Source organism: Budorcas taxicolor, chromosome 8 (genome assembly GCF_023091745.1).
Source record: "Budorcas taxicolor isolate Tak-1 chromosome 8, Takin1.1, whole genome shotgun sequence".
In the NCBI taxonomy this organism is placed as follows: domain Eukaryota; kingdom Metazoa; phylum Chordata; class Mammalia; order Artiodactyla; family Bovidae; genus Budorcas; species Budorcas taxicolor.
The window spans coordinates 72,316,677-72,342,202 of record NC_068917.1 but is presented as its reverse complement, the minus strand read 5'-3'; the positions used below and the strand labels follow the sequence as shown (position 1 = coordinate 72,342,202).

Sequence of the window (25,526 nt, the reverse complement as noted above, 5' to 3'; positions counted from 1 at the left end):
TGCTGGAGAAGACTCTTGAGAGTCCCTTGGACTGCAAGGAGATCCAACCAGTCCATCCTAAAGGAGACCAGTCCTGGGTGTTCATTGGAAGGACTGATGATGAGGCTGAAACTCCAATACTTTGGCCACCTCATGCAAAGAGTTGATTCATTGGAAAAGACTCTGATGCTGGGAGGGATTGGGGGCAGGAGGAGAAGGGGATGACAGGGGATGAGATGGCTGGATGGCATCACCATCTCAATGGACAAGAGTTTGAATAAACTCCGGGAGCTGGCAATGGACAGGGAGGCCTGGTGTGCTGCAGTCCATGGGGTCGCAAAGAGTCAGACACGACTGAGAGACTGAACGGAACTGAACTTATAAGCAAATATACTGGGAAGTTGGGTTAAAGCCTCCTCAGGATGTATAATAGTGATGGAAAAATAACTGCTCGGAGGAAGAACAGGATTAGCAAACCATAAGCTAACTCCCACGCTAAAGAGTTTTGTACAAGTTTATTTTAAGGTACAAACAGAATTCGGAGTGGGTTGCCATTCCCTTCCTCAGGGGATCTCATGACCCAGGGATCGAATGCAGGTCTCCTACATTACGGGCAGATTCTTTACCATCTGAGCCACCAGAGAAGCCCAATAAATGAAGAAGGGAATAGTAATTAGTATAGAAGTTTTAGAATATAAGTAAGACTTTTTAGAGCATATTAGTTTTTTCTTTACGTCTACCCCTACCCCAAACTGACCCCTCCAAAAGTTAGGCAAATTCACAATATTACTACTTGGCTCACAGAAATGTAGTAGAAGTGATACTACATGGATTTTAAGGCTAAGGTATACAAGGCAACACATTTTCCACCTGGCTCTTCCAGTCTCTTGGAATGCTCAAGCACTGAGCCCAGCCACCTTGCTTCAGGAAGCCTAAACTAGCTCATGTGAAAAGACTACATGAAGATGCCCAAACGGAGAGGAATGGAAGCCCACTGTCCAACTTCCTGACAGTGAACATCATAAATGCTCACTGTATGTCACTAAGTTTTAGGGTATTTTATTACACAGCCATCAATAACTGAACAGGGCTCAAGTAATTTACAACCTAGAGGGAGAGATAAATAAAGATACAAACAACTAACAAAAAGCAGGATGTGATAATCACCATGCAGAATGTAAACAGAAGGCCTTGAGAAAGGACCATACAAAATAAGTCTAGTTCTTGCCTGGAGAATCCCAGGGACGGGGGGAGCCTGGTGGGCTGCCGCCTATGGGGTCGCAGTCAGATACGACTGAAGCAACTTAGCAGCAGCAGCAGCAGCAGCAGCAGCAGCAGCTAAGTATGGCTCAGCTGGTAAAGAATTCGCCTGCAATGCAGAAGACCTGGGATCTATCCTTGGGTTAGGAAGATCCCCTGGAGAAGGGAAAGGCTACCCATCCCAGTATTCTGGCGTGGAGAATTCCATGGACTGTACAGTCCATGGGGTCGAAAAGAGCTGGACACAACTAAATCGCTTTCACTTTCTTTCAAGGGACAGAGCAGAGGGGGTAATATGAGAAAGGCTTCACAGAAGCAATCTTCAAGCTATGAACTTTGCAGGAAAACAGCAGCAGTAAGAAGGTAGGTGCAGGAGAACTTGGTAACAAAGTGGCATATCCTAGGGAATTCTTCAGAGACAGAAACTGAACTTCTGGTTTACACAATGTCTAATAATGAAACAGTATCAAACTATTTGAAGGACACTGTAGGAATGTTACTCTAAAATGAAACAAGGTAGAGTTCTTGAGATTGACCTTAATCACCAGAAATTATTAGATTTCTTGCTGTTTAATCTTTATGCAAAGGACTAACTCTGACCCTTAAGAAATGAAAGCTACTTATCAGTGCTTCCTTTGATGTACGGGCCAAGGCAAAACCCAGTACCTCGCTTGCTGATTGTCCCAGACCCAGTATCAGCTTAATGACAGCAATTCTCCACTCTCAGCATTCTTTGGAGTTCTAGGGGTGATTTTCACTGATCTTGAACCTAAATGAAAAGAGCCAGTGCCTAATAACAGCCATAAAAAGCTGACAAAATTAATAAGCTGCTTTAATCATTGAAATTTACCCTGACTTTTCTGATAAGGGCCTAAAGATTATATTTATAGGCAACAGGCCGACAAGCCAGGAAATAATCATTACTTACCAAACCAAATCAAAGCACTGAGCTCTTCAAGCTGCTCAACAAGTAGAAGCACACAGTCTTTCTGAGCTGCCTGTTGGTGGTCTGTTTAGGAAACTCACCTTCAATCTGGGATCCCTCTCTCTAAAAAAGTACCTATGTGCTCGGTCACTTTAGTTGTATCCAACTCTTTGTGACTCTATGGACTGTAGCCCACCAGGCTCCTCTGTCCATGGGATTCTCCAGGCAAGAATACTGGAGTGGGTTGTATGCCCTCCTCCATGGGATCCTCTCCATCCAGAGATCAAATCCGCTTTGAACCTGCATATCCTGTGTCTCCTGCACTGCAGGAGGATTATTTACTTGCTGAGCCACTAGGGAAGCCCCACTAAATCAGACTTCTTAAAATGATCAGGAAGGCAGTCCTTAAAAACCCTGATTCTTTAAAACTGCTGTTCTCCTCACCTCATAAAACTTTTTTAAGGAGCCCACCAGGCATAGCTTCAGGCTATCCACAATCTCCTGATGAGGCATCTGGAACACCACTCGTGAATACCATTTTGTGAGGGTGCTGAGGCACAGGTGGAGAGAGAAGAAAGAGAAAAGATAAACACACATTCACAGAGGAAGGACTACATCTGAATGTCACCACACACAGGCTTCTCCATGTATCAGTCACACAAGTATCCAGCAAATGGATTTATGTTACATTTAAAATCACACCTGATGCAGGGAAAAGATACATGTAAACCAGCTACACAATATAAATAATTGTGGATATTTGCTACCAAACTGCTTTTAATTGAAAAAAAGAACCCAGATACCCACCTACAGAGGATTAGTTAAATAAACAGTGCTGTAGCATATAATAAATTCCATGCAGCAATTAAAAAGCAACAATAGTTTAAATACACAAAAAATGAGGAACAGAATATATAGTAATATGCCACTTGTGTGTCCACCAGCTACCTAGAAGTGTTAATATGTACATAAAAGAGAACCTAAAAGTATATATGCGCCAAATCTTTGGTAGTGGTTAATAAAAGATAAGCCATGAGGACTTTTCACTTTCTCAATTTCCAGAGATTTTTACAGAAGCAAGCTTCATTTTTATAATCAGAAAAAACAAACAAAATCCCTCATTTCTGGGGGGAAAAAAAAATCCACTCCCATCAAGACAAGGCTCCATTCTGAAAGGGATTACACTGCAGCCAGGGAGGAAACTTACACGTGTGACAAGGAATTGCACAAATTAATATTACAGGAAGAGAAGGAAGGATTTTAGTATACTTTTACTACAATATTGAATACTCAAAAAATTTTATGGCTTTATAGTAAGACTAGGTGTTAAAATAACCAAACACAACAGAGCCAGGAGTGGCACTCACAGATTGATGCTTGCGACGAAGCCAACCACGGAGCGCATGCCTCTGCTGGGGTCATGGTAAACATCCATTCCAATCACCATTAACTGTTTCTGGGTCAGAAAGCAAAAAACAAACCCAAACATCCAAGTAAACTGTTATCCCACATTGAATTGTTGTCTGAACCCCAAAGCAACATATGAAAGTAAGTTCAGGGGACGGGGAGAAAGGGTGCAACCAAACTGACATTTTTAAACATTGTGAACAAAGTCAGAGATTGTCAAGATCAGGGATTGGCAGACTTTCTGAAAAGAGCTAATCAGTAAAGACCGCAGGCTTTGTGAGCCTCACGGTCTCTGGGGAACTATGTAATTCTGCCGCTGCAACACACAAGCAGCCACAGGTTGTAGTACGTAAAGGAGTAAGGCTATGTTCCAACAAAACTGCATTTAAGGACAGTGAAAAATGCATTTCATATTATTTTCATGTGTCTGGAGATATTAGTCTTATGTTTATTTTTCTCAACCATTTAAAAATGTGAAAACCAGTCTAAGCTTTTGGTCTATATGAAAACAAGTAATGAACCACTCTGATTACTAGGCAATGAGAATATGGAAAACTTTGGGAGGAAAATTAGGAAAATAGCCAGGCAGGGCTGTTTGGGGAGATGAACTGAATGAAGACATATCTCAGCACCACTCACCAGAGGAATATCGACTCCCCAGAGCTCACCACCCAATTTACAGTTAATCTGAAGTAAAATTTTCTGGGCCACACTTCGAAGCCTGGTGGGCTGACCAATGGTTCGGACATTGATGACCTGTAATAGAGGGACCAAAAGGTATGGGGAAAGAGGACACTAGCAACTTTTCAGACAATGTAAACTACTCAAAAGCAAATACTACATTTGCTCAAGAAACTCCAGCTGGCAGATAATTTACTTTGCACTAACAGTTCTAACTCTAACTGGGTCTCTAGTCAGGCATGCGTGTACACACATGTGCACACAAAATGCAAATGAAAACCAAAAAACCAGCCAATAAAAACTTTCAAAAATATCTCATGCAGAGTAAAAAAAAATTAATCTCCATAGGAAAAGCCAGCTTTCCCCTTTCAAAGGGACGCCTATACTCTCAGAACCCAGTCATGTGAAACAACCTGATGACTTGGCTGTGAACAAGCACAAGTGCTCATGTGGGAACACGAAAGCAGTATTTACAAAGAGAATCTGCTATTCGCCAGGTTACTCTAATAGGGGAAGTTTCACCAGCTGGGTCTACACACGCTGGCTTCTAATAGTGACTTCAGTCTTTTTGAACACATTTATCGCTCTTTTCCAAGCCTCAAGGGATGCTAGAGTTTCCATCTGTGCCTTCTGCCCAGCTCCCACTCACCTGTGAGGGTACAGGAGTCTGCACACAGCACAGCTTTTTAATGGCCCCATAGAGATCGTCACGTGTACCCATGATGATGCAAACAACCATCTGTATCTTCCCCTTGAGGAGATAAAGTATGTATAAGTCAGGCTTTGGAACTCTGAGGGGACCCTGACAGGGTTCTAGTCAGGGACAATTCAAGAGTCTGGAAAGCCAGAGGACCTTTAGTGTATAGTGGGGGCTGAAACAAAGATGGTGGACATTCCAACACAGACAAAGGTCCTTGAAGGTGAATGGACCTTTGGGTTCACACTTGTTGGGTTCCAGGCTTCTTTGCTTAGCTATGTAACATGCTACATTAAATTATCTAGAGCTGTTCCTGATTACCTAACATTCATTAGGAGACTTAAGATGCCTGCAAAAGACCAGAATTTAAAATATGAAAGGGTTTCTTATTAGTTGATGCTTTTAATTCCCGACAATTTTTTTTTTTGCCACTCTCTTCAGTAAACTAAGTGCCTTATGACATTCATGCAACAGAACTTTAACTAAGAAATAGGGAACATAATACCAGAAGAAAGGATTCAGAGCCAAATGCAGAAGAAATGAAGTCACTGCCAAATCCGTAAGAAGATCTTCCTAACTCTCTGATTAGGATAGAGAAAAATATTGCCAGGAGCTTATCTTATATCAGTATCTTCTACCTCTCACTACTTAAGAGATCTGATACTAAAAACAAAGGATCTGACTTCCCTGGTGGTCCAGTGGTTAAGACTCCACGCTTCCACTGCAGGGGGCTTGGGTTTGATCCCTGGTTGGGGGACTAAGGTACCACATGTCGTGCAGTGTGATTAAAAAAATTGAAAAAAGTTAAAGTAAGAGAGAAAAAAAAAAAAGAGGCTCTTTCAAAATTTGAATAAAGGAAAGCAGCACAGAAGTAAAATAAATTTGCCAACCTTTTATGCCAAAATCAGAAATCAATAGTATACTATTCCAAACCAGATTAGTTTTAAATTAAGATCTTTCAGAGGACACACATTCCAGCAATCATATCAAGGAACTTCCAAAGTCACAGAGAACTAGGGCTGTACACTGTGAGCCTGTGGGCTGGATCTAAGAAACGGATGTGGTTTTTCAGTCTCTACAATGAGTCACAAGTCTTTTCTACATTAACATTTAAACATAGGTAGATACACACGTGCAAATCTAGATTTTTGGCTTCTGTTGAAAAACAAATTAAAAATCAATTTGACAATGCTGGGCTGTTATCTGCAGTCATGGGGTTTACTCTCTTTATTCACTAGAGTCCCCTCCTGGCTCACTTTACTCCGGCAGACATCTGAGTTTATGACCCTGAAATAAAGAGAATAATGAAACAGAATGCCCTAAAGATGACAGATAATAAGACCAATATGACCAAGTAAGAACAAGTTACATTAGGAATGTAACTCTTATCCATGTCAATATCCATGAAGATTGTTGGCAGTGCACTCTCATAAAAGGAACATGCCAAGTCATGAGATGGGGGAGTTGAGGTACTAAGCTGGACTTTTCTTTTGAAAGCAAGGCAGAATTTATCAGGCCCAGGGGAGGCCATTGCAGAATAAGAAGACATGGAAAGTCAGCAAGAAAATACAAAGAAAGGGAGAACATGAGTGTGCTGCTACAGATGATACACCCAGAGTGGTGGATCAAGAGAAAGTCATGATGTGAACATAAACTAATTCTAGTATTGATCTCACATGAACTGACTCTTCAATCCAAGGACCAGTTATCTCCAAAATTTTTTGCCTGCTTTTGCTCCCTCCTTAGTCTTTTTCCTCTGTTTTATGTACAGATAAGAACTGTAGGCCTGAACTACTAAGCTGTGAATACTATGACCTGCTCAGCTCTAGTGGTACTGTTTGGCTATCAGGAACAAGCTGATGGGCCGGCCCCCTGCCAAGTTCACTACTGGAACAATTTGAATCTTAAGCCAGACCAGACTGTGACAGCTCAGTACTGAATTGTGCAAGACAGCACCTGGCCCAGGAAACTGCTTTCTGAGCACATGTTCTATAATGATAACAAACTGAAGTTAAGTCAGCTATTCTCTTGGCCGATTACATGAGGAACGGAACACTAGAGTGAGTGAGAGCGCCAACACAGGAGAGAAGCAAACGCAGCCAAAGGGCATGTAGACTACTCTGTTAATTGTTCCATGTGCATATGAGTAACACCCAGGTTCCTGGACACCATCAACAGCAGACCAACAACCAAGGCAATAGAAAATCAAGTATTCAAGTATTTCAAAATGGGCATCCAGAAAATTTACTCAAATTAGTTTATACCTCAACGCCCAGCATGGATTGAATGGTTCTGATATAGGTCTCTATGCGATCATCCTTCAGTTCCACCCAGGCTGGTGGGCTCATACGCATGCCAATGGGGCCGGCTATCTTCTCCAACATGTTCACCAGCTCTCGGGCTTGATCCATTGCTCTCTTTGGGTAAAACAGTGCCCAGAAATGCATGGGGACCTAGGAACAACCACAAGCTATTTTTTAGTACTTCCCATGAGATCTCCAACACTCCAACATCATTTCAGGAGATGTTACTCCAAAGAACAAACTGCTTTTCACTCTCTGCTTCAGTCCTGTCTTATCTAATGCCAATTACTAAAGTAGACGTGTGTGACAAGTACACTGTGGCAGGCTCACAATGGACTACTAGGCTCACAATGGACTACTACTGTGGCAGCAATGAGAATGGAAGCTCTATAACTATACTTAATGATATGGAGAAACTCATCAAGCAAGGTTGAAGAAAGGAAGACAGACGTGAAAGAATATATACGGTATGGTTCCATGTATATGCTACATACAAACACAGCTTTAAAAAGTTCAATGCTGTCAGAGTCAGAACAGTGGCCATTTTGGGACTATGTAAGGGTGACAGGTAGTAATAATTAGGATCATGGAGGGGAGCTTCTGGGGCACTGGTAAAGTTTTGCTTCTTAACCCTCAGTTTTGATTACTCAATTTGTGAAAATTAATCAAAACTATATACATAAGTGTACCTTTTTAAAATATATTTCCAAAAAACATTTTAGAAACAAAATGTGTATACTTTACGCATGGCCATAGCAACAAGGTTAGCAAAAAATATTTTAAAATAATTATAATACCATTTTTTTCTTTAGTTGCCTTGGTGGGAAACTTTTAATTTTACTTCTTTCATGGAAACTGTAGGGGAAAAGAAGAAGGAAAGAGAAAGGAAGAAAGAAGAACAAAGAGCAGTTGGCAATAGGCTGGCACTGTATGAATTACCACAGCAATTTATTTCTTTGTCCTGAATCTATGGTCAAGCAAAGGGCTTACCTCTAACAACTCATCAATTTGCTCTTGCTTGAAGGACCTTAGTTTAGTAAGTAATTCCATGGGAATTCAGTTGGTACCTCCTCTCATAAAGAGGACACTAAATAATTTCTGCTTCCTCACACTTCTAGGAATACTGGCCTTCTCTTTACCACGTCACAAATCACTTACAGTTAAGATGGAAAGGTCTCTGGTTACTTCCTTAATCCAGTTTAGTTCCGGAGATGTGATAAATGATATATTTCTTAAGTTAATTCTTTCCATTGGCAGAACACGTCCTTCAATCTAAACAGAAAATAAAGCACCCATGACATGAACCATCTGCAAACATTAGTTAGAAAAATGTTCAGAGGCCTGGTCTACTCTACTATATACACCTGTTCTTGTCATAACTTCTGAAAATGGTAGAAAAATGCAACTGTTAGCAGTTAAGAATCCATGTCAATAAAATTCTGAACACACACAGTTTTGATAGGCACTGAGTACTCTTGCCTGGAAAATCCCATGGATGGAAGAGCCTGGTGGGCTATAGTCCATAGGGTCGCTAAGAGTCGGACATGACTGAGCGACTTCACTTTCACTTTTCACTTTCATGTACTGGAGAAGGAAATGGCAACCCACTCCAGTGTTCTTGCCTAGAGAATCCCAGGGACGGGAGAGCCTGGTGGGCTGCCGTCTATGGGGTCACACAGAGTCGAACACGACTGAAGCGACTTAGCAGCAGCAGCAGCAGCAGCCCTTTAATTATTGAAGCTCCCAACATGGTCCCCAAGAAAGGGATCAGAAAACACTGTGTTTTTAGAACCAGAGAATGAAGGTAAAATGCCTATAAATTCAAGGTGAACAGGAAAATAATATTTAGAAAAATTTAAGTAGAAAATTAAAGAGAAAATGCCATAATAAGACTGAACATAAAGTACTATCATACTTTATACAAAGAAAAACAGGAAAAAAAATTCATATAATGAAAGACCAAATTAAAATGAAGAATAATAAATAAATCAGATCTAAATATCCAAAAGTAAGAAAATAACTAAATTGATGATATATCCACACGATGGATATTTTGTGACCATTACAATCACTTTCTAAGTGCACTTAACGTAATCCTGTTTTTGCAAAAAATAAACAGCAATGTATACGTTATAAAAACTGAATTGAAGAATGAGTCAAGAGGATCCCCTGGAAAAAGAAATGGCAACCCACTCCAGTATTCTTGCCTAGGAAATACCATGGACAGAGGAGACTGGAGGACTACAGTCACGAAAGAGTCAGATACAACTTAGTGACTGAACAACAAAGGAATCAGACTCCTCTTTGCTTATGAAAGCAATAAACTGCTGAAACTTTCTGGAGGGCAAAATACCAAAAAGTACTGGAAACATAAATATATATGTCCACTGACCTAGCAATTTCACTTCCATAAATCTATGAAAATAAACATCATGTGCAAAGATGTAATTATAAGGATGTTCACAGATTCATTTTCATAGGAAAATGCTAAATTCAACTTGACTGTAAAAAAGTAAGAAATTATTAGTAAAATGAATTATCTGTTATCCATTAAAATATTCAGAAAAATATTAAATGACATGAAAAAACATTACAAATAAACTGAATTAAAAAAGAGGAAACCATTTAAATACATACCGCATGTGAGTATGTGCATGCACATATACACAGACCAAAAAAACGAAAGGTTATATACCAAAAAGTTAACAGTGGTTACAGGTATTCTGATATAGCATGACTATAGATGAACACTTTTCTTCTTTGGCTTAAGTTTTCTACATCTTCAAACAATATTTAATAACATGAACACATGTTCAAGATACAATAATACATGAAAAAGAAGACGCAAAACCACATATAGTGTGAGCACAATTTTATAAGAAAAGATTCACTCTCACAGGAAAAAAAGTTTATGGAAACAAAATATACTGAAAATAATACATCTTTTTTTTATGTGCCTAAAATAAATCACTAAGATATTATCTTTGGGCGATGAAACTACTGATGTTTTTATTTCCTTCTTTACATTTTCCATGATATCCACATTTTCCTTATTGACTTTCCACTACTTTTGTTTAAAAAAAAAAAGAAAAACAATTTCGGGACTTCCTTGGTGGTCCAATGGTTAAGAATCTGCCAGGCAATGCAAGGGACACTGGTTTGATTCCTGGTCTGAGAAGATCCCACATGCCTGGGGCTATCTAAGCCTGTGCACCACAACTACTGAGCCCATGTGCTGCAAGTACTGAAGCCTGCATGCTCTAGAGCCCATGCTCTGCAACAAGAGAAGCCACTGTAATGAGAAGCCTGTGCACCACAACAAAGAGTAGCCCCCGCTTGCTGCAACTAGAGAAAGTCTGCACGCAGCAACAAAGATTCACCACAGCCAAAAAATAAAATAAATATTAAAAAAAAAATTTAACAAGGAGTCAATTCAGAGTGAAAGAGAACAAAAGATAAGATAGAATCAATTATTAGTATTTTAGGTATAACCTAGAGAGAAAAGTAAAAAAGCAATAAAAGCTAGTATTTACTGAACACGTGCTATGTGTCAAATACTATGCTAACGATTTTACCATGTAATTCTGTTAACTCAATACCATCTTTATTTAACAGATAAAGAAACTATGAGATGCTAAGCAATTTGTTTCAAGTAACCAATAAGGCAAGTGGCAGAACTGAGGTTCAAAGCCAAGGACTTCACCAACTCATGCTGCCTCTGCACTATGTCTCATGCTGCATAAAATACAATGGAGTGGACTCAGGCCAACTGCAGGCAGAAAAGGCCATGTGAAAATTAAAATGTACAAGTCTTAGACTTTATGCCTATGGAAACAACAACAGTAATATATTCAAAGAAACACAAGTTAATCATTGGGAAAGAAAAACTTGCAGAATGGGGAGAAAAAGACATAGAACTTTAAGAATAATCTGGGCTGGAAAACTAAAAATGAGGTAAATTTTGAGGGTCAATATTCCTTTTGCTTGACTGGAAATTAACAACTCAGATCCTGGAAAATACAGAAGAAAACCTGTAAGAGCTAATAGCAAATTAAGTCAAGGAAATTCAATTATGACTAGGACCAAATAAAAAGTATAATAATAAAGCAAAAACTGTAAAATAAAGACAAGATAGCAAGTTATCACCTAGTCTCAGAAAGCTCTGAATTCTTTGTAATGCTATTTCCTACCATCATATCTTCCAGTTTACCTTATGTACATCTTTCTGCAGATAGAGTCCCCAACGTGTCAGTTCATTGTTAGCTGTCTCATTTTTCGAAATTCTCTGCAGCAAGCATTCCAAAGCATTATGGTGCTGTTTGGGGCTCAGGTTGATCTGCTGGGTCAAATCCTGAACAGAATCAAAATGGAGATACTAAGCTATTACTTCTCCAGTATGAGATTAAAGAAACCCCAATGTAAAAAACATTTTCATAGAAAAACCTTCTTCCCACTGAAATCTGTAGAAATTTCAAAGTGTCTCCCAGGACTTTATTATAATAGCTCATGAAAGTGAATGAAGTATAAGGTTAAAATTTTAGCCAGTAAGAATTTTTTAAAATTGAAGTATAGCTGATTTACAATGTTGTGTTAATTTCTGCTGTAGAGCAAAGTAATTCAGTTACACATATACATACACATACATACTTAAAGTATTTAAAATTGTCACTGTTTCTTTCTCATGACATCTAAATCTTATTCTCTTTCTCAAAGCCATGTAAGAGGACTTGACTATACCTATTTAACATCGGGGCAGAAAAATGCCCTATGCCAGGCACGCAGGCAAACATAAAACACATCTAGTCTTATACTTCATGTCATATGATACTAGTCAGTTAACGTCACTATGAAACACTTGTTTGGTCCAGGGTGTGACCCATAATAGGTGTTTTCTAAATATTTATTGTTGAATGAACATCTAATGGGATGAAGATTCAGAATGATGTAAGTGAATTCTTTCTTTAGCTTCTGGAACTAAGGAACTGCGCTGCTGTTGCTCCCTGCGTGGCAGTCATTAGGGCAGTGAGTCTATGGGGCTATATAGACAGCTCTGTGATCATAAAGTCATTAGGTAACTGGGAGTTGTAAGGAAGAGCCTTGACCTACATACTGAAAGCGGAAGTATCAGAAGGTGAACATGAAAGAACTCTCTTATAGGAATTCACTTCAGCTCTTTACGATGTTACTAAAAACAATTCATGGCATCTGAGACAACCCCAGGGGTCCAAAACTGGGACAGACAAGGACTGAGACAGAAGCAGCAGAGCAGCATGCAGGTGCAAAGACCCACGCGGACAGTATGGAGGTGGAGCCCTCAGGGGCTGGACCCCTGCGGCTGCACACTGCCTCCCAGCTACTGTGCCCTACAGGAGACCTCCAGGACACCCGAGCACCACAGCATGAACTTCTATCCTCTAATTTCTTCCTCCAACTTGCTGACTTTTTGCTACATTATCTCCTCTATCCCTTCAAATAAACTGAAGGCTTACAGAAACGTTAAAAAAATTCAGTGCTCTCAAAGAACATCCTTTATGGTCACATGACCAGCCTACAGTCCCCCATCAGATTGGGGAGGGTGATGCTAGAACTATTTGTATCCTTTTACCTTATAATCCAATTGTTCTACTATTGTAACAACATTACAAAGAAAGCTGTGGTTGGCTCTTTCACAGTGTGTGTGAAGAGACAGGGATCATGCTTATGGAGAGGAAAAATGAACCTGCCCAGGTGATGATGCAAATCTGGCCCAGTGCAAGCCATATCTCTATCAAAATGGGCTTGGGTTCAAAGCAGGCCCTTCTCACCTTCATGGCTCTGAAGTCCTTCTTCATCTTCTCAGGGATTCCAGTCATGAAGGAAAGCTCAGGGAGCAGCAGGATTTCACTTTTTAGCAACTTGGAGGAGAGAACAGAGGGAAAGCAAGGCAGTCAAAGAGGATCCCGTTCCTCTGACTGGTATAAGACCCTGGCAGGCCCAAACTGGTCCCATAGAGGTATAACAGGCACTCTTAGGAACGTAAGACCCCAGAGAAGAGGGCAGGAAACACGACCAGTGTTTATTCTTTTCTCACTTGGGTCACAATTGGCTGTTGCACTAGGTAAAGAGAAAAATATTCAAACTGTCAAAAGCAGAGGGAAAACTAGAAAAACTAGAACCAATTTTTCACTTGGGCCTCCAAGTAAGTAGGTGGATATCACACAATATATCCTATCAAGCTGGTGCCTCTGTCTCATCTTAACCTATTTTGATCTTCAGTCTCCACTCTGAAGATAGAGGAGTTAGGTATCAAGGTACTTTTCCCTGGTCCCTAACCCTGTTAAAATGTCTCCGGCTTCCCTAATGGACCCAGTGCTTCAATCTTCTTTAGCAGTCAATTCTCCTTATTCCTTAACCTAACTCATTCTCTGGATGTTTAGCTCCTCACTAAGGGGACTTCAAGAGTACCTCTGGCTAAAGGAGACAGACAAACAATGCATAGCTTTCCCTAACCACACTGTAATCATAGCCTCATGCTCCCAGAGCCATGAAGAAGGTGAAGAGAGGCTGATGGGTAGAGAATTTGGCTGGAACCATCAGCCTGACATGCGCTACCACCACTACCACTCACCATCCCTTGGTTATTCTGTCTCTCACTGGGCCTGTGGATCAGCAATGGCTGGTCCTCTTCCTTTACTGTGATCCCATAGTTCTTGCTAGAGCAGAACAGAGGCAGGAAACAGTTGTCAGTAGCAGCATCACCACTCTTACTGCAACACAGTCTGAGCGTTAACTCAAGACTGAGGTATACTATTTGTATTATACCCTTGTCAAAGATCCATCATAAACTCACCAGAGTACATTCATAACTGGAAAAAGCAGGCTCAAGTTAAAGTAACTAAATAGAGAGGAAACAGGATAACAGCCCAGGAAAGAAATTCTTTAAAAACTGAATCAGGCCAACAAACAAAAAAATACAAATAAAAAACTTCATCAGGCCAAAGGGCTTAGGTAACTAGAAAGGCAAAATGACAGTCAAATGATAAGTGACTTGAATTTAATCTCTCCAATCAGACTTCAAACCAAAACAGAAAAGGAAACATAATTTTAAAGCTCTGAGATTAATTTATGAAATAACTTGTAAAAAGTACTAAAGGAAATAATACTGTAAGGGTAGCAAATTCAGATCAAACGCCACAGACAAACTCGTCAATCCTGGGTGCATTACCAATCCAGTTACTTTTGATGTGTCCTGCTACATGTCATTCTTACTGGATAACAATAGACCACGCCCCAACCTGCAAGCCCAAGCCCCGTCTCCTTCCTCTACCTGTAGTAATCCAAGAATGTAATCTCCTTCCCATCAGACATGGTGAAGCTATCTTTTGGAGTCTTATTCCAATCCACATCATCAATACGATAGGTACGATTGTTGTATCGGGTTATAACAATATTGCCAACCAGAAGCTTAGTGCACTCGTCCTGGAAGTTTTCTTTGTTCTGCAAGTACATGGTGTGCCTTGGGAAAGAGACAAAAGATCTCTGGATCATATGGAGTATACACAGAGCAACATGAAAGGGACAGGGGATGCCTGTAAGTCCTGGAGGGTTCCAACTGCCAACACCTAGCTCCAAAAGGCTCCACCTGTCTCTTTTAGGAGACAGAACTCTCATATCTCTGTTTAACAATGCCCCCCAAAAAGAGTGAGAAGATAAAAATAAAAACAACTAAAAATTGATAAAATCCACTACAGTCCTTAAAATAAGATACTGTAATCATCAAAATAATCTGTATCATCATTATTCAGAGGCAGTCTACACAGGAACAACACAACATTCTTAAAACTATATTTGCCCTCACTAGCTGAAGGAAGAAATTACAACTATTGGAGGACCACACTCGCGAGGCAAAGAGGTGAAAAAAGGTCATCGAAGATGAAGATGATCAGTGGAGGCTGAAGACAGACAGGGACCAGATACTGATTTCCTTGTGGGTCAGAGCACGGACTCTTCTGCGGGCCCAGTATCACCCAGAGTATACTCCTTAGGAACACTGGTCCCTTGAGAAGTCTTGAGGGGGTGAAAAAGGTTCTACAATAAAAAAATTGAGTCCGTTCTTCTACTGTAATCCCTTCTTAGAGGTTCACAACATACATTACCACATCAGACTGCTACAAAAAGAGAAACATGTTGAGTTTCATTCACCTACAATTTACTAATAAACCCAGACTCCTCCCTCCCTTTTCCCTTTTAGTCCCTTGAACAACTATACGAGCAAGTTACTTAACCTTGTGTTTCAGTTTCCTTGTGTCAAAGTGGAGTCAGAACAAACTGCCTAACTCACTGTTGCTGACAGAACTCTATGACTTTATTCATGTAAAGCACTTAGAGCATAACACTGTGTTTTGAAATAAGATTAGAGATTTTATCACAGCTCATTTCAGGAATTTTTAGTTCCCATTTACATAGCCTTATTCAACAATACAACTAGTTTTTAAAAATATTTTAAATCAAACTCTTCAACTATGTTAATGGTTACATAACACTATTTCACTAAGTGGAGGGTACATTAATTCACTGGTCTTTTACTTTTTAAGTAGTAGTTCTATTGTTTCACTCTTACGAATAACTGACTGAACATCTTTTACAAAGATTCTTCTATACTTAAAACTGGTTCCAAATAAGAAAAGGAGTACGTCAGGCTGTATACTGTCACCCTGCTTATTTAACTTATATGCAGAGTACATCATGAGAAACGCTGGGCTGGAAGAAACACAAGCTGGAATCAAGAATGCTGGGAGAAATAACAATAACCTCAGATATGCAGATGACACCACCCTTATGGCAGAAAGTGAAGAAGAACTAAAGAGCCTCTTGATGAAAGTGAAAGAGGAGAGTGAAAAAGTTGGCTTAAAGCCCAACATTCAGAAAACTAAGATCATGGCATCCGGTCCCATCACTTCCTGGGAAATAGATGGGGAAACAGTGGAAACAGTGTCAGACTTTATTTTGGGGGGCTCCAAAATCACTGCAGATGGTGACTGCAGCCATGAAATTAAAAGACGCTTACTCCTTGGAAGAAAAGTTATGACCAACCTAGATAGCATATTCAAAAGCAGAGACATTACTTTGTCAACAAAGGTCCATCTAGTCAAGGCTATGGTTTTTCCAGTGGTCATGTATGGATGTGAGAGTTGGACTGTGAAGAAAGCTGAGCACCAAAGAACTGATGCTTTTGAACTGCGGTGTTGGAGAAGACTCTTGAGAGTCTCTTGGACTGCAAGGAGATCTAACCAGTCCACCCTAAAGGAGACCAGTCCTAAGTGTTCACTGGAAGGACTGATGCTAAAGCTGAAACTCCAATACTTTGGTCACCTCATGCGAAGAGCTGACTCATTGGAAAAGACCCTGATGCTGGGAGGGATTGGGGGCAGGAGGAGAAGGGGACGACAGAGGATGAGAAGGCTGGATGCCATCACCGACTCGTTGGACATGAGTCTGAGTGAGCTCCGGGAGTTGGTGATGGACAGGGAGGCCTGACGTGCTGCAATTCATGGGGTCGCAAAGAGTCAGACACGGCTGAGCGACTGAACTGAACTGAACTGAGGGTGGGTAACAGATAAGGGGTGAAGGGTTTCTTTTGATTGTAATGGAAATGTTCTAAAACTGATTGTAGTGATGGGTGCATAATGAATATACTAAAAGCCATTAATGTTATCCTTTAAATGAGTGAACTGTATGGTATACAGTTAAATCTCAATAAAACTTTTTAAAAAATGAAAGGTACAATCATTCCCAGCTAATTAAAAACTAAGAGATCATGTTCCTGGAAGACTCTGCTCTACAGGAAATACTAACAGATAAATCTTTTATCCCTCAGCATAAGTAAACAACACCAGATGGCAACTTGGAGCCACAGGAAGGAAGAATGTTGGCAACGATACATATGTAGGTAAATATAAAGTGACTATATGAATATACGTTTTTTTCATGTCTTAAAAAAATTGTAAGGTTATTTACTGTAAGACTGTTTAAAGCAATAACTAAAACATTGTACTGTTGGGTTTATAACATATATCCAGTTTGTGTCTCTGGGTATGTATTCATAAAGAGGAGAGAAATATGGAACTATGCTGGAGCAAAATTTCTATATTTTACTGGAATTAAGTATGCATTAATGTAAAATAGATTGTGATATGTGAAAGATACTGAAATACTTAGAACAAACAAACACAGACACACACAATTGACAGAGGAACTTAAATGATACACTAAAAAATATTTAACACAGAAGAAGGCAATAAAGAAAAAATGGAGGGGAAAAAAAAGACATGAGACAGACAAAAACCAAACAGCAAATGGCAGATATATAGCCAACAATATAAATACTAAGACTTAATATAAATGTATTAAACAGGCCAATCCAAAAGCAGATTGTCAGACTGGGTAAAAAAGCAAAATCTAGATATACGCTGTCTACAAGATATACATTTTATTAATAATTCAAAGACATAAACAGATTGGAAATAGAAGAACAGAAAATACATACCAAACAGTAACCATAAAAAGGCTAGACTGGCTACACTAACATCAGACAAAATAGACTTTAAGGCAGTATTATTACTAGAGATGAAAAGGCACATTTCACAATGATAAAAGAGTTAATTCATCAGTAAGATACAGTGATTATAAATATGTACATTTATTGTAAGTATAGATGCATGTGTAGCCAAAGGCAACTACCTGAAGAAAAAAATTGACAAAGTTTAAAGAATTAAACAACTTGAAAAGATTTCAATATTCCTATCTTTGATACCACAAATAGAAAATTAGGAAAGATACAGAAGACTTGAACAACATTAGTAAACCAACTGAACTAACTGAGTACATAAAACAGTCCACCCCAAAGCAGAAGAATGCATATCCTTTTCAACTACAAAAGGAACTCCCAGGACAGATTCTATACTAGGCCATAAAACAAGTCTCAATAAAATTAAAACACCTGAAGTAATACAAAGTATGTTCTCCAAACACATCAGAATAAGACTAGAAAACAAAACAGAATAGGAAGTACCCAAATATCTGGAAATTAAACTGCAACCTCTAAATAATTCAAAGACGGCAGTACAAAAGAAATTAGGAAGTATCTCAAACTGAAAGAAAGCAAAAAACCAATATAAAAAAATCATGAATTATAGCTAATGCAGTGGTCAGAGGGAAGTTTACATCTTTAAATTATATGAGAAAGAAAGGTAGTAATAAACTTACATGTTTATGACAGAGGTGTCAAGTTAAATCAAGAAAGGACAGTGTTTTATGACTTATATGCAACAAAATGAATTTAGACCACTACCTCATACTGTCCACAAAAGTTAACTCAAACTGGATCACAGATCTAAACATAACAGTGAAACAATAATGCCTCCTAAAATAACATAGAAAATCTTTATGACTTTGAGTTAGGGAACAATTTATTAGATTTGAAAACAAAAATACAATCCATGAAAGAAAAAAAACTAATAACAGACAGTCAAATTAAAAATGTTTGATCCTTACAAGACTCCATTAAAAAAAATAAAAAGATAAGCCACAAACTAAGAGAAAAGGTTCGCAGATCATGTATCTTGATAAAGGGCTTATATTTCTCACTCATCAGAGCTCTTACACACTCCATGAAAAGAAAATTAAAAAATTGGTGAAAACTGTGATTACACATTTCATCAAAATAGACAAATGAATGGCAAATAAGCACAGGAAAAGATGCTCAACATCATCTAGGGAAATGCAAATTAAAACCCACAACGATATTCTGTAATAACCTTAAATGGGAAAAGAAACTGAAAAGGAATAGATACATGTATAACTGAATCACTCTGCTGTTTGCCTGAAATTAACACAACATGGTTAATCAACTATATTCCAATATAAAAGAAAAAATTTTTAAAACCCTTCAGTTCAGTTCAGTCACTCAGTCATGTTCGACTCTTTGCAACCCCATGAATCGCAGCACACCAGGCCTCCCTGTCCATCACCAACTCCCGGAGTTCACTCAAACTCATGTCCATCAAGTCAGTGATGCCATCCAGCCATCTCATCCTCTGTCGTCCCCTTCTCCTCCTGCCCCCAATCCCTCCCAGCATCAGGGTCTTTTCCAATGAGTCAACTCTTTGCATGACGTGACCGAAGTATTGGAGTTTCAGCTTTAGCATCATTCCTTCCAAAGAAATCCCAGGGCTGATCTCCTTCAGAATGGACTGGTTGGATCTCCTTGCAGTCCAAGGGACTCTCAAGAGTCTTCTTCAACACCACAGTTCAAAAGCATCAGTTCTTCGGTGCTCAGCTTTCTTCACAGTCCAACTCTCACATCCATACATGACCACTGGAAAAACCATAGCCTTGACTAGACGGACCTTTGTTGGCAAAGTAATATCTCTGTTTTTTAATATAAAAACCCTTAGAAAGCATTAAAATTAAACACAGGATCTTAAATTTTCTCACCATAAAAAAAAAGATAAAACCACAACAAGGTATTACTATGTACTGATCAGAATTTCTAATATTAAAAAACTGACCATATCAAGTGTTGGCGAGAACATGGAACAAACAGAAATCTCATACATTTGCTGGTGGGAACATAAAATGGTACAGACACTTTGGAAAACAGTTTCTTAGAAAGCTAAATGTATACCTATCATTTAACCCACCATTTTATTCCCAAGTATTACCTAACTAAGAGAAATCAAAGTATGTGTCCACAGAAAGACTTGTACCCTAATATTTACAGCAACTTTATGTGTAACAGCCAACAAGTGGAAACAACAGGTGAGTAAACTTTAAAAATTGTGGTATATTCATACAAAAGAGTACTATTCAGCAATAAAAAAGATCAAACTTTTGATACATACATCTACAACTAAAAATATACTGGGATTTCCCTGGCAGTCCAATGGTTAAGACTCCATACTCTCATGGCTGAGTGCCCCAGTTTATTCCTGGTTGGGGAACCAAGATCCCACAAGCCATGTGGCACAGCCAAAAATAAAAAGTTATATACTATACAATTCTATTTTTATAAAATTCTAGAAAAAGCAAACTAATCTCTAGTGACACAGAGAAGATCAGTGTTCACTGCCCATGGGGCAGAGGAAGAATAAACTTGGGAAGAGGTTTCAGAGAAACAAGAGCAAATTTTGAGAGGGCAATGAATATGTTCATTTTTTTCATTATAATGTTTCAAACATAGAAAAATATGTCAAAATTCATCCAAGTGCAGACTTTTTTTAAAAACTTTTTATTTTGTACCTGGGTATAGCTGATTAAGGGCTTCCCAGGTGGTGCTAGTGGTAAAAAACCTGGTTGCCAATGCAAGAGGCGTAAGAGATGCGGGTTTGATCCCTGGGTCAGGAAGATCCCCTGAAGAAGAGCATGGCAATCCACTCCAGTATTCTTGTTTGGAGAATCCCATGGGCAGAGGAGCCTGGTGAGCTATGGTCCATAGGGTCGCAAAGAGTCAGACACAACTGAAACAACTTAGTACACACACACATAGCTGATTAACAAACAATACTGTGATAGTTTCTCGGGAACAGCAAAGGGGCACAGTCATACATATATACAAGTATCCATTCTCCCTCAAACCTGCCTCCCATCCAAGCCGCCACATAACGTTGAGCAGAGCTCTATAAAGTATAGACTTTAAATGTGTGCGGTTTACTGAATGTCAGTTGTGTCTTTAACAGATCTGAAAAAAGAAACAGAGTAAAAGATCCAGAACTAGACTGAACTACAGATTAGGATTGCATATACAGTAATTACTAGTGGCATTTCAAATTAGTGAGAAAAAATATATATCATTAAAAAAAGGACAGGACTTCCCCCGTGGTTAGGAATTGGCCTGGCAATGCAGGGTTTGATACCCGGTTCCGGAGGACTTCACACGCCTTGGGCAACTAAAGCCCATGCCCTCTAGTGCCTGCACGCTGCAATTACTGAGCCCATGTGCTGCAACTAGAGAAGCCTGTGTGCCTAGAGTCCTTCAACAAGAGAAGCTACCACAATGAGAAGCCCATGAGTCACAATGAAGAGTAGCCCCTGCACAACAAAAGCAGCCCCTGCTCACTGCATCTAGAGAAAGCCTGTGCACAGCAATAAAGACCCAGTGCAGCCAAAAGAAAAAAATGGACAGAAATAAATGAAAATATAACAATGAAATACAAATGCAGGTCTAAGAGGGAAGTTCATAGTGATACAGGTCTTTCTCAGGAAACAAGAAAAATCTCAAACAACCTAACCTATGACCTAAAAGGACTAGAAAAAGAAGAGCAAACAAAGCCCAAAGTCAGTGGAAGAAAGAAAATAATAAAGATCAGAGAAGAAACAGAGATTAAAAAAACACAACAGATTAATAAAACCAAGAGCTGTTTGTTTTCGAAAAGATAAACAAAATCAACAAACTCTTAGCCAGGCTCACCAAGAAGAGAGGACCCAAATAAACACAATACAAAATGAAGAATGAGAAATAACAACCAACACCACATACATATGCAAAATCATAAGGGAATATTAACGCCATATGCCAACAAATGGGACCATCCATAAGAAATGGACAAGTTTCTTGTTAAAATGGCCATACTACTCAAAGCAAACTATAGATTATGCAATTCCTATCAAAATACACATTTTTCACAGAAACAGAACAAATAATCCTAAACCTTATATGAAACCACAAAAGACCCCGAATCACCCAAGCAATCCTGAGAAAAAAAGATTAAGATGGGGTATCACTCTCTCAGACTTGAGGCTAAACACAAATCTACAGCAGTCAAAACAGTGTGATACTGGCACAAAAAAAGACTGTATCAATAAACATAGATCAGAGAGCCCAGAAATAAACCTATGCAGCTAGAGGCAATTAATCTATGACAAAGAAGGCAAGAATATACAATGGAGAAAAGACAGTCTCTTCAACAGTGATGTTGGGGAAAGCTGAACAGTTACACAGAAAACAATGAAATTAGAACATTCCCTCACACAATATACAAATTTTAATAAACTCAAAATGGTTTACAGATCTAAATGTAAGACATGACACCATAAAACGCCTAGAAGAGAACACAGGTGAAACTTTCTTTGACATAAATTGTAGCAGTATTTTCTTAGATCACTCTCCCAAGGCAAAAATAAATAAAAGCAAAAAAACCAAAAACAAAACAGGACCTAATCAAATTTAAATGCTTTTGCACAGCAAACGAAACCATCAACAATACAGACAGATAACCTACAGAATGGGAAAAAAAATATATCCAAACAATGCTACTGATAAAAGATTAATTTCTAAAATATACAAACAGCTCACAGAACTCAATATGAATAAAATAAACAACTCATTCAAAAAATGGGGAGAAGGTCTAAATAGACATTTCCTCAAAGAAGACATACAGATGCTCAACAGACACATGAAAAGATGTTCAAAATCGCTAATTATTAGAGAAATGCAAATCAAAATTACAATAAGGTATCACCTTACTCCAGTCAGAATGGCCAGCATCAAAAAGTCTACAAATGTGAAGAAAAAGACACCCTCCTTTACACTGCTAAAGGGAATGTAAAGTGGTTCTCCACTATGCAAAACAATATGGAGGCTCCTTAAAATACTAAAAACAGAGCTACCATATGATCTGGCAATTCCACTCCTGGGTATTTATCAAGAAAAAAACAAACACTGTAATTCAAAAAGATACATGTACCCCCCACTGTTCATAGCAGCACTATTGACAACAGTCAGGACTTGGAATCAACCCAAATTCTCATCAACAGATGATTAGTTTAAGAAGATACAGTGTATATATATATATATATATATACACAATGAAAAAATAGTCAACCATTAAAAAATAATGAAATATTGATATCTGCAGCAACATGGATGCACCTACAGAATATTATACTTACTGAAGTAAATCAGACAAAGAAAGACAAATATTATATAATATCAATTATATGTGGACTCTAAAAAAATATACAAAGGAATCCATATACAAAACAGAAACAGACTCACAGACATAGAAAACAAACTTTCGATTATCAAAGGGGAGAGAGAGGGAGAGGAACAAATTAGGAGTACGGGGTCAACAGATACAAACAACTAGACAGATAACAGGTAAGCAACAAAGATTTAAGGTATAGCACAGGGAATTATATCTAATATCTTGTGATAACTTATAATGGGGTATGTTTATAACTGCAAAAAAAGAATCACTACGCTATATACCTGAAACTACTGTAAGTAACTATACTTCAATTTTTAAAAAAGAAAAGAAAAATATGGATAGAATAATTTCCTAATCACTTAAATAATTAAATTCTTTATGAATTTAAAATTATGTAAAAAATTAAACAATACAACTGGATGAAAACATAGACAGTCTTATACTCCTGGGAATTAAAAATATCTCCAGTAACTTCAGAAACAATGGATTGTTCTGTAGTCATGGTAACAAGTAGTCATTTGCTGTGCTTAGTCCCTCAGTTGTGTCTGACTCTTTGCGACCCCATGGACTGTAGTTTGCCAGGCTCCTCTGTCCATGGGATTCTCCACGCAAGAATACTGGAGTGGGCTGCCATGCCCTCCTCAACAAGTAATCATAAGAACCAATTTTAAACCTGCTTAATTATATCAACTCACTTCAGAAAACACACTTTTGCAAGCCAACCCAACCACTGTCACCCCCGTTTCCGGAAATGAGGGAGTGAAGTGAAGTGAAGTTGCTCAGTCGTGTCCAACTCTTTGTGACCCCATGGACAGTAGCCTACCAGGCTCCTTTGTCCATGGGATTTTCCAGGCAAGAATACTGGAGTGGGTTGCCACTTCCTTCTCCAGGAGATCTTTCCGACCCAGAGATTGTAGGCAGACACTTTACTGTCTGAGCTACCGGGGAAATGAAGGAATGACAGTCCAATAAGCATCCCTTAAGAATTTAATTATTTAAATGGTTAGGAAATTATTCTATCCATATTTTTCTTTTCCTTTTTAAAAATTGAGTTGGTTCAATCAATCAACAAAACTCTTACCTGAGCAACAGTGCTTTTACAGACAATGTTGACCTACTTGGTCGGCTGCAAGTCTGCAGTCCTAAACTACATGCTTCTCAAATACAGTACTCTATATGAGATCAACAGTTTCTTACTGGTGTAAGCAGAAAATCAGCTTTGACTGATCTCATCATCCTTTGACAATTCTGGAAGTCTCACCAGGATCTCATCATCCTTTGACAATTCTGGAAGTCTCACCAAGATAACTGTGAAAACTCTTCCCCAGCCAACATTCCAGGCAGTCTCAAACCAACAGATGCACTCACTCGGCCCCCCATGCTTAACTCCACTTATCCTTCAGGTCTGCTGCCAAGACAGGAAATCCCAAAACCAGCTGAGGTCTGACTAGTTTCATTAGACTCCAATTGCTTTAATAACATCGGCCTTTCAGTTTACAACTGCATTATCTGGTATACAATTAGACTGAGGTCTTTGTACAAGGTCTTTAGGCTTTCTGTTTTGAAGATATACTACTTGAAAATATTTTTGATATTAAGTTGACTATTCTTGCTTATTTTGCTTTTGCTATTACGTGTCAATATGCATAGTCTTCTTTCATTTGTTTTTGTTTTCTCCTGGACTTCCGTGTCTCTGTTCAATGTACGAGGGAGTGTTCTATAATAAATGGACAGAGGCATAAGCCAGATAAATCTTGAAACCAAGCCGATCTACACCTGAACATTATGGCTGGAGGCCCACTAGATCAGTGACCAATTTGTAAAAAAGCAATTTCTCAAAAGTCATGAAGCCATTCCCTGCCTTGTCAATTTGTAAAAGAAGGTCACTTTGTTTGTTTAGTTCAAATTCCAGGGTCAATGATAGTTGGGTCACTGATCTCATGGCCCCTTCCTATCTGCAGTTGGAACCTGAGATATGGTTCACAAACACACATCCTTCAATGACCTTAGTGCTTCTTTTTCTTGTTTGTCATGGGTTTGCTAATGTCAAAGTCTCAATGTCTCCCTGCTTTTGATATAAAAGACACACTACTATCCTAATCTTGCCGTTTCCTTGGTAAACGGGGGAAAAAAATTTTTGAGTTAAAGTTAAAATGCCCATGCATCAGAAAAAAAAATAAATAAATAAAATAAAATAAAATAAAATGCCCAAAGTGCACATGTGACTTTCTCCAGTATAGATCATAAGCTAACTCATAAAACAAACCTCAATAAATATAAAAGGATAAAAATACATAAGTCCTCTAGCC

At 38.7% G+C, this 25,526-nt stretch overlaps 1 protein-coding gene across 1 annotated transcript in view; it reads right to left on the bottom strand.

Annotated features, from left to right (window-relative positions):
- The window catches only part of PIWIL2 (piwi like RNA-mediated gene silencing 2), a 63,223-nt gene that overhangs the window by 19,362 nt on the left and 18,335 nt on the right, over positions 1-25,526 (bottom strand). Inside the window, exons 10-19 of the mRNA XM_052645068.1 lie at positions 14,559-14,747; positions 13,860-13,944; positions 13,057-13,146; positions 11,463-11,603; positions 8,411-8,524; positions 7,214-7,402; positions 4,902-5,003; positions 4,211-4,327; positions 3,532-3,620; positions 2,609-2,714 (exon numbers count right to left, since the gene is read on the bottom strand). Coding sequence (XP_052501028.1) covers positions 2,609-2,714; positions 3,532-3,620; positions 4,211-4,327; positions 4,902-5,003; positions 7,214-7,402; positions 8,411-8,524; positions 11,463-11,603; positions 13,057-13,146; positions 13,860-13,944; positions 14,559-14,747 — 1,222 coding nt within the window. The remainder of the gene's footprint in view (positions 1-2,608; positions 2,715-3,531; positions 3,621-4,210; positions 4,328-4,901; positions 5,004-7,213; positions 7,403-8,410; positions 8,525-11,462; positions 11,604-13,056; positions 13,147-13,859; positions 13,945-14,558; positions 14,748-25,526) is intronic.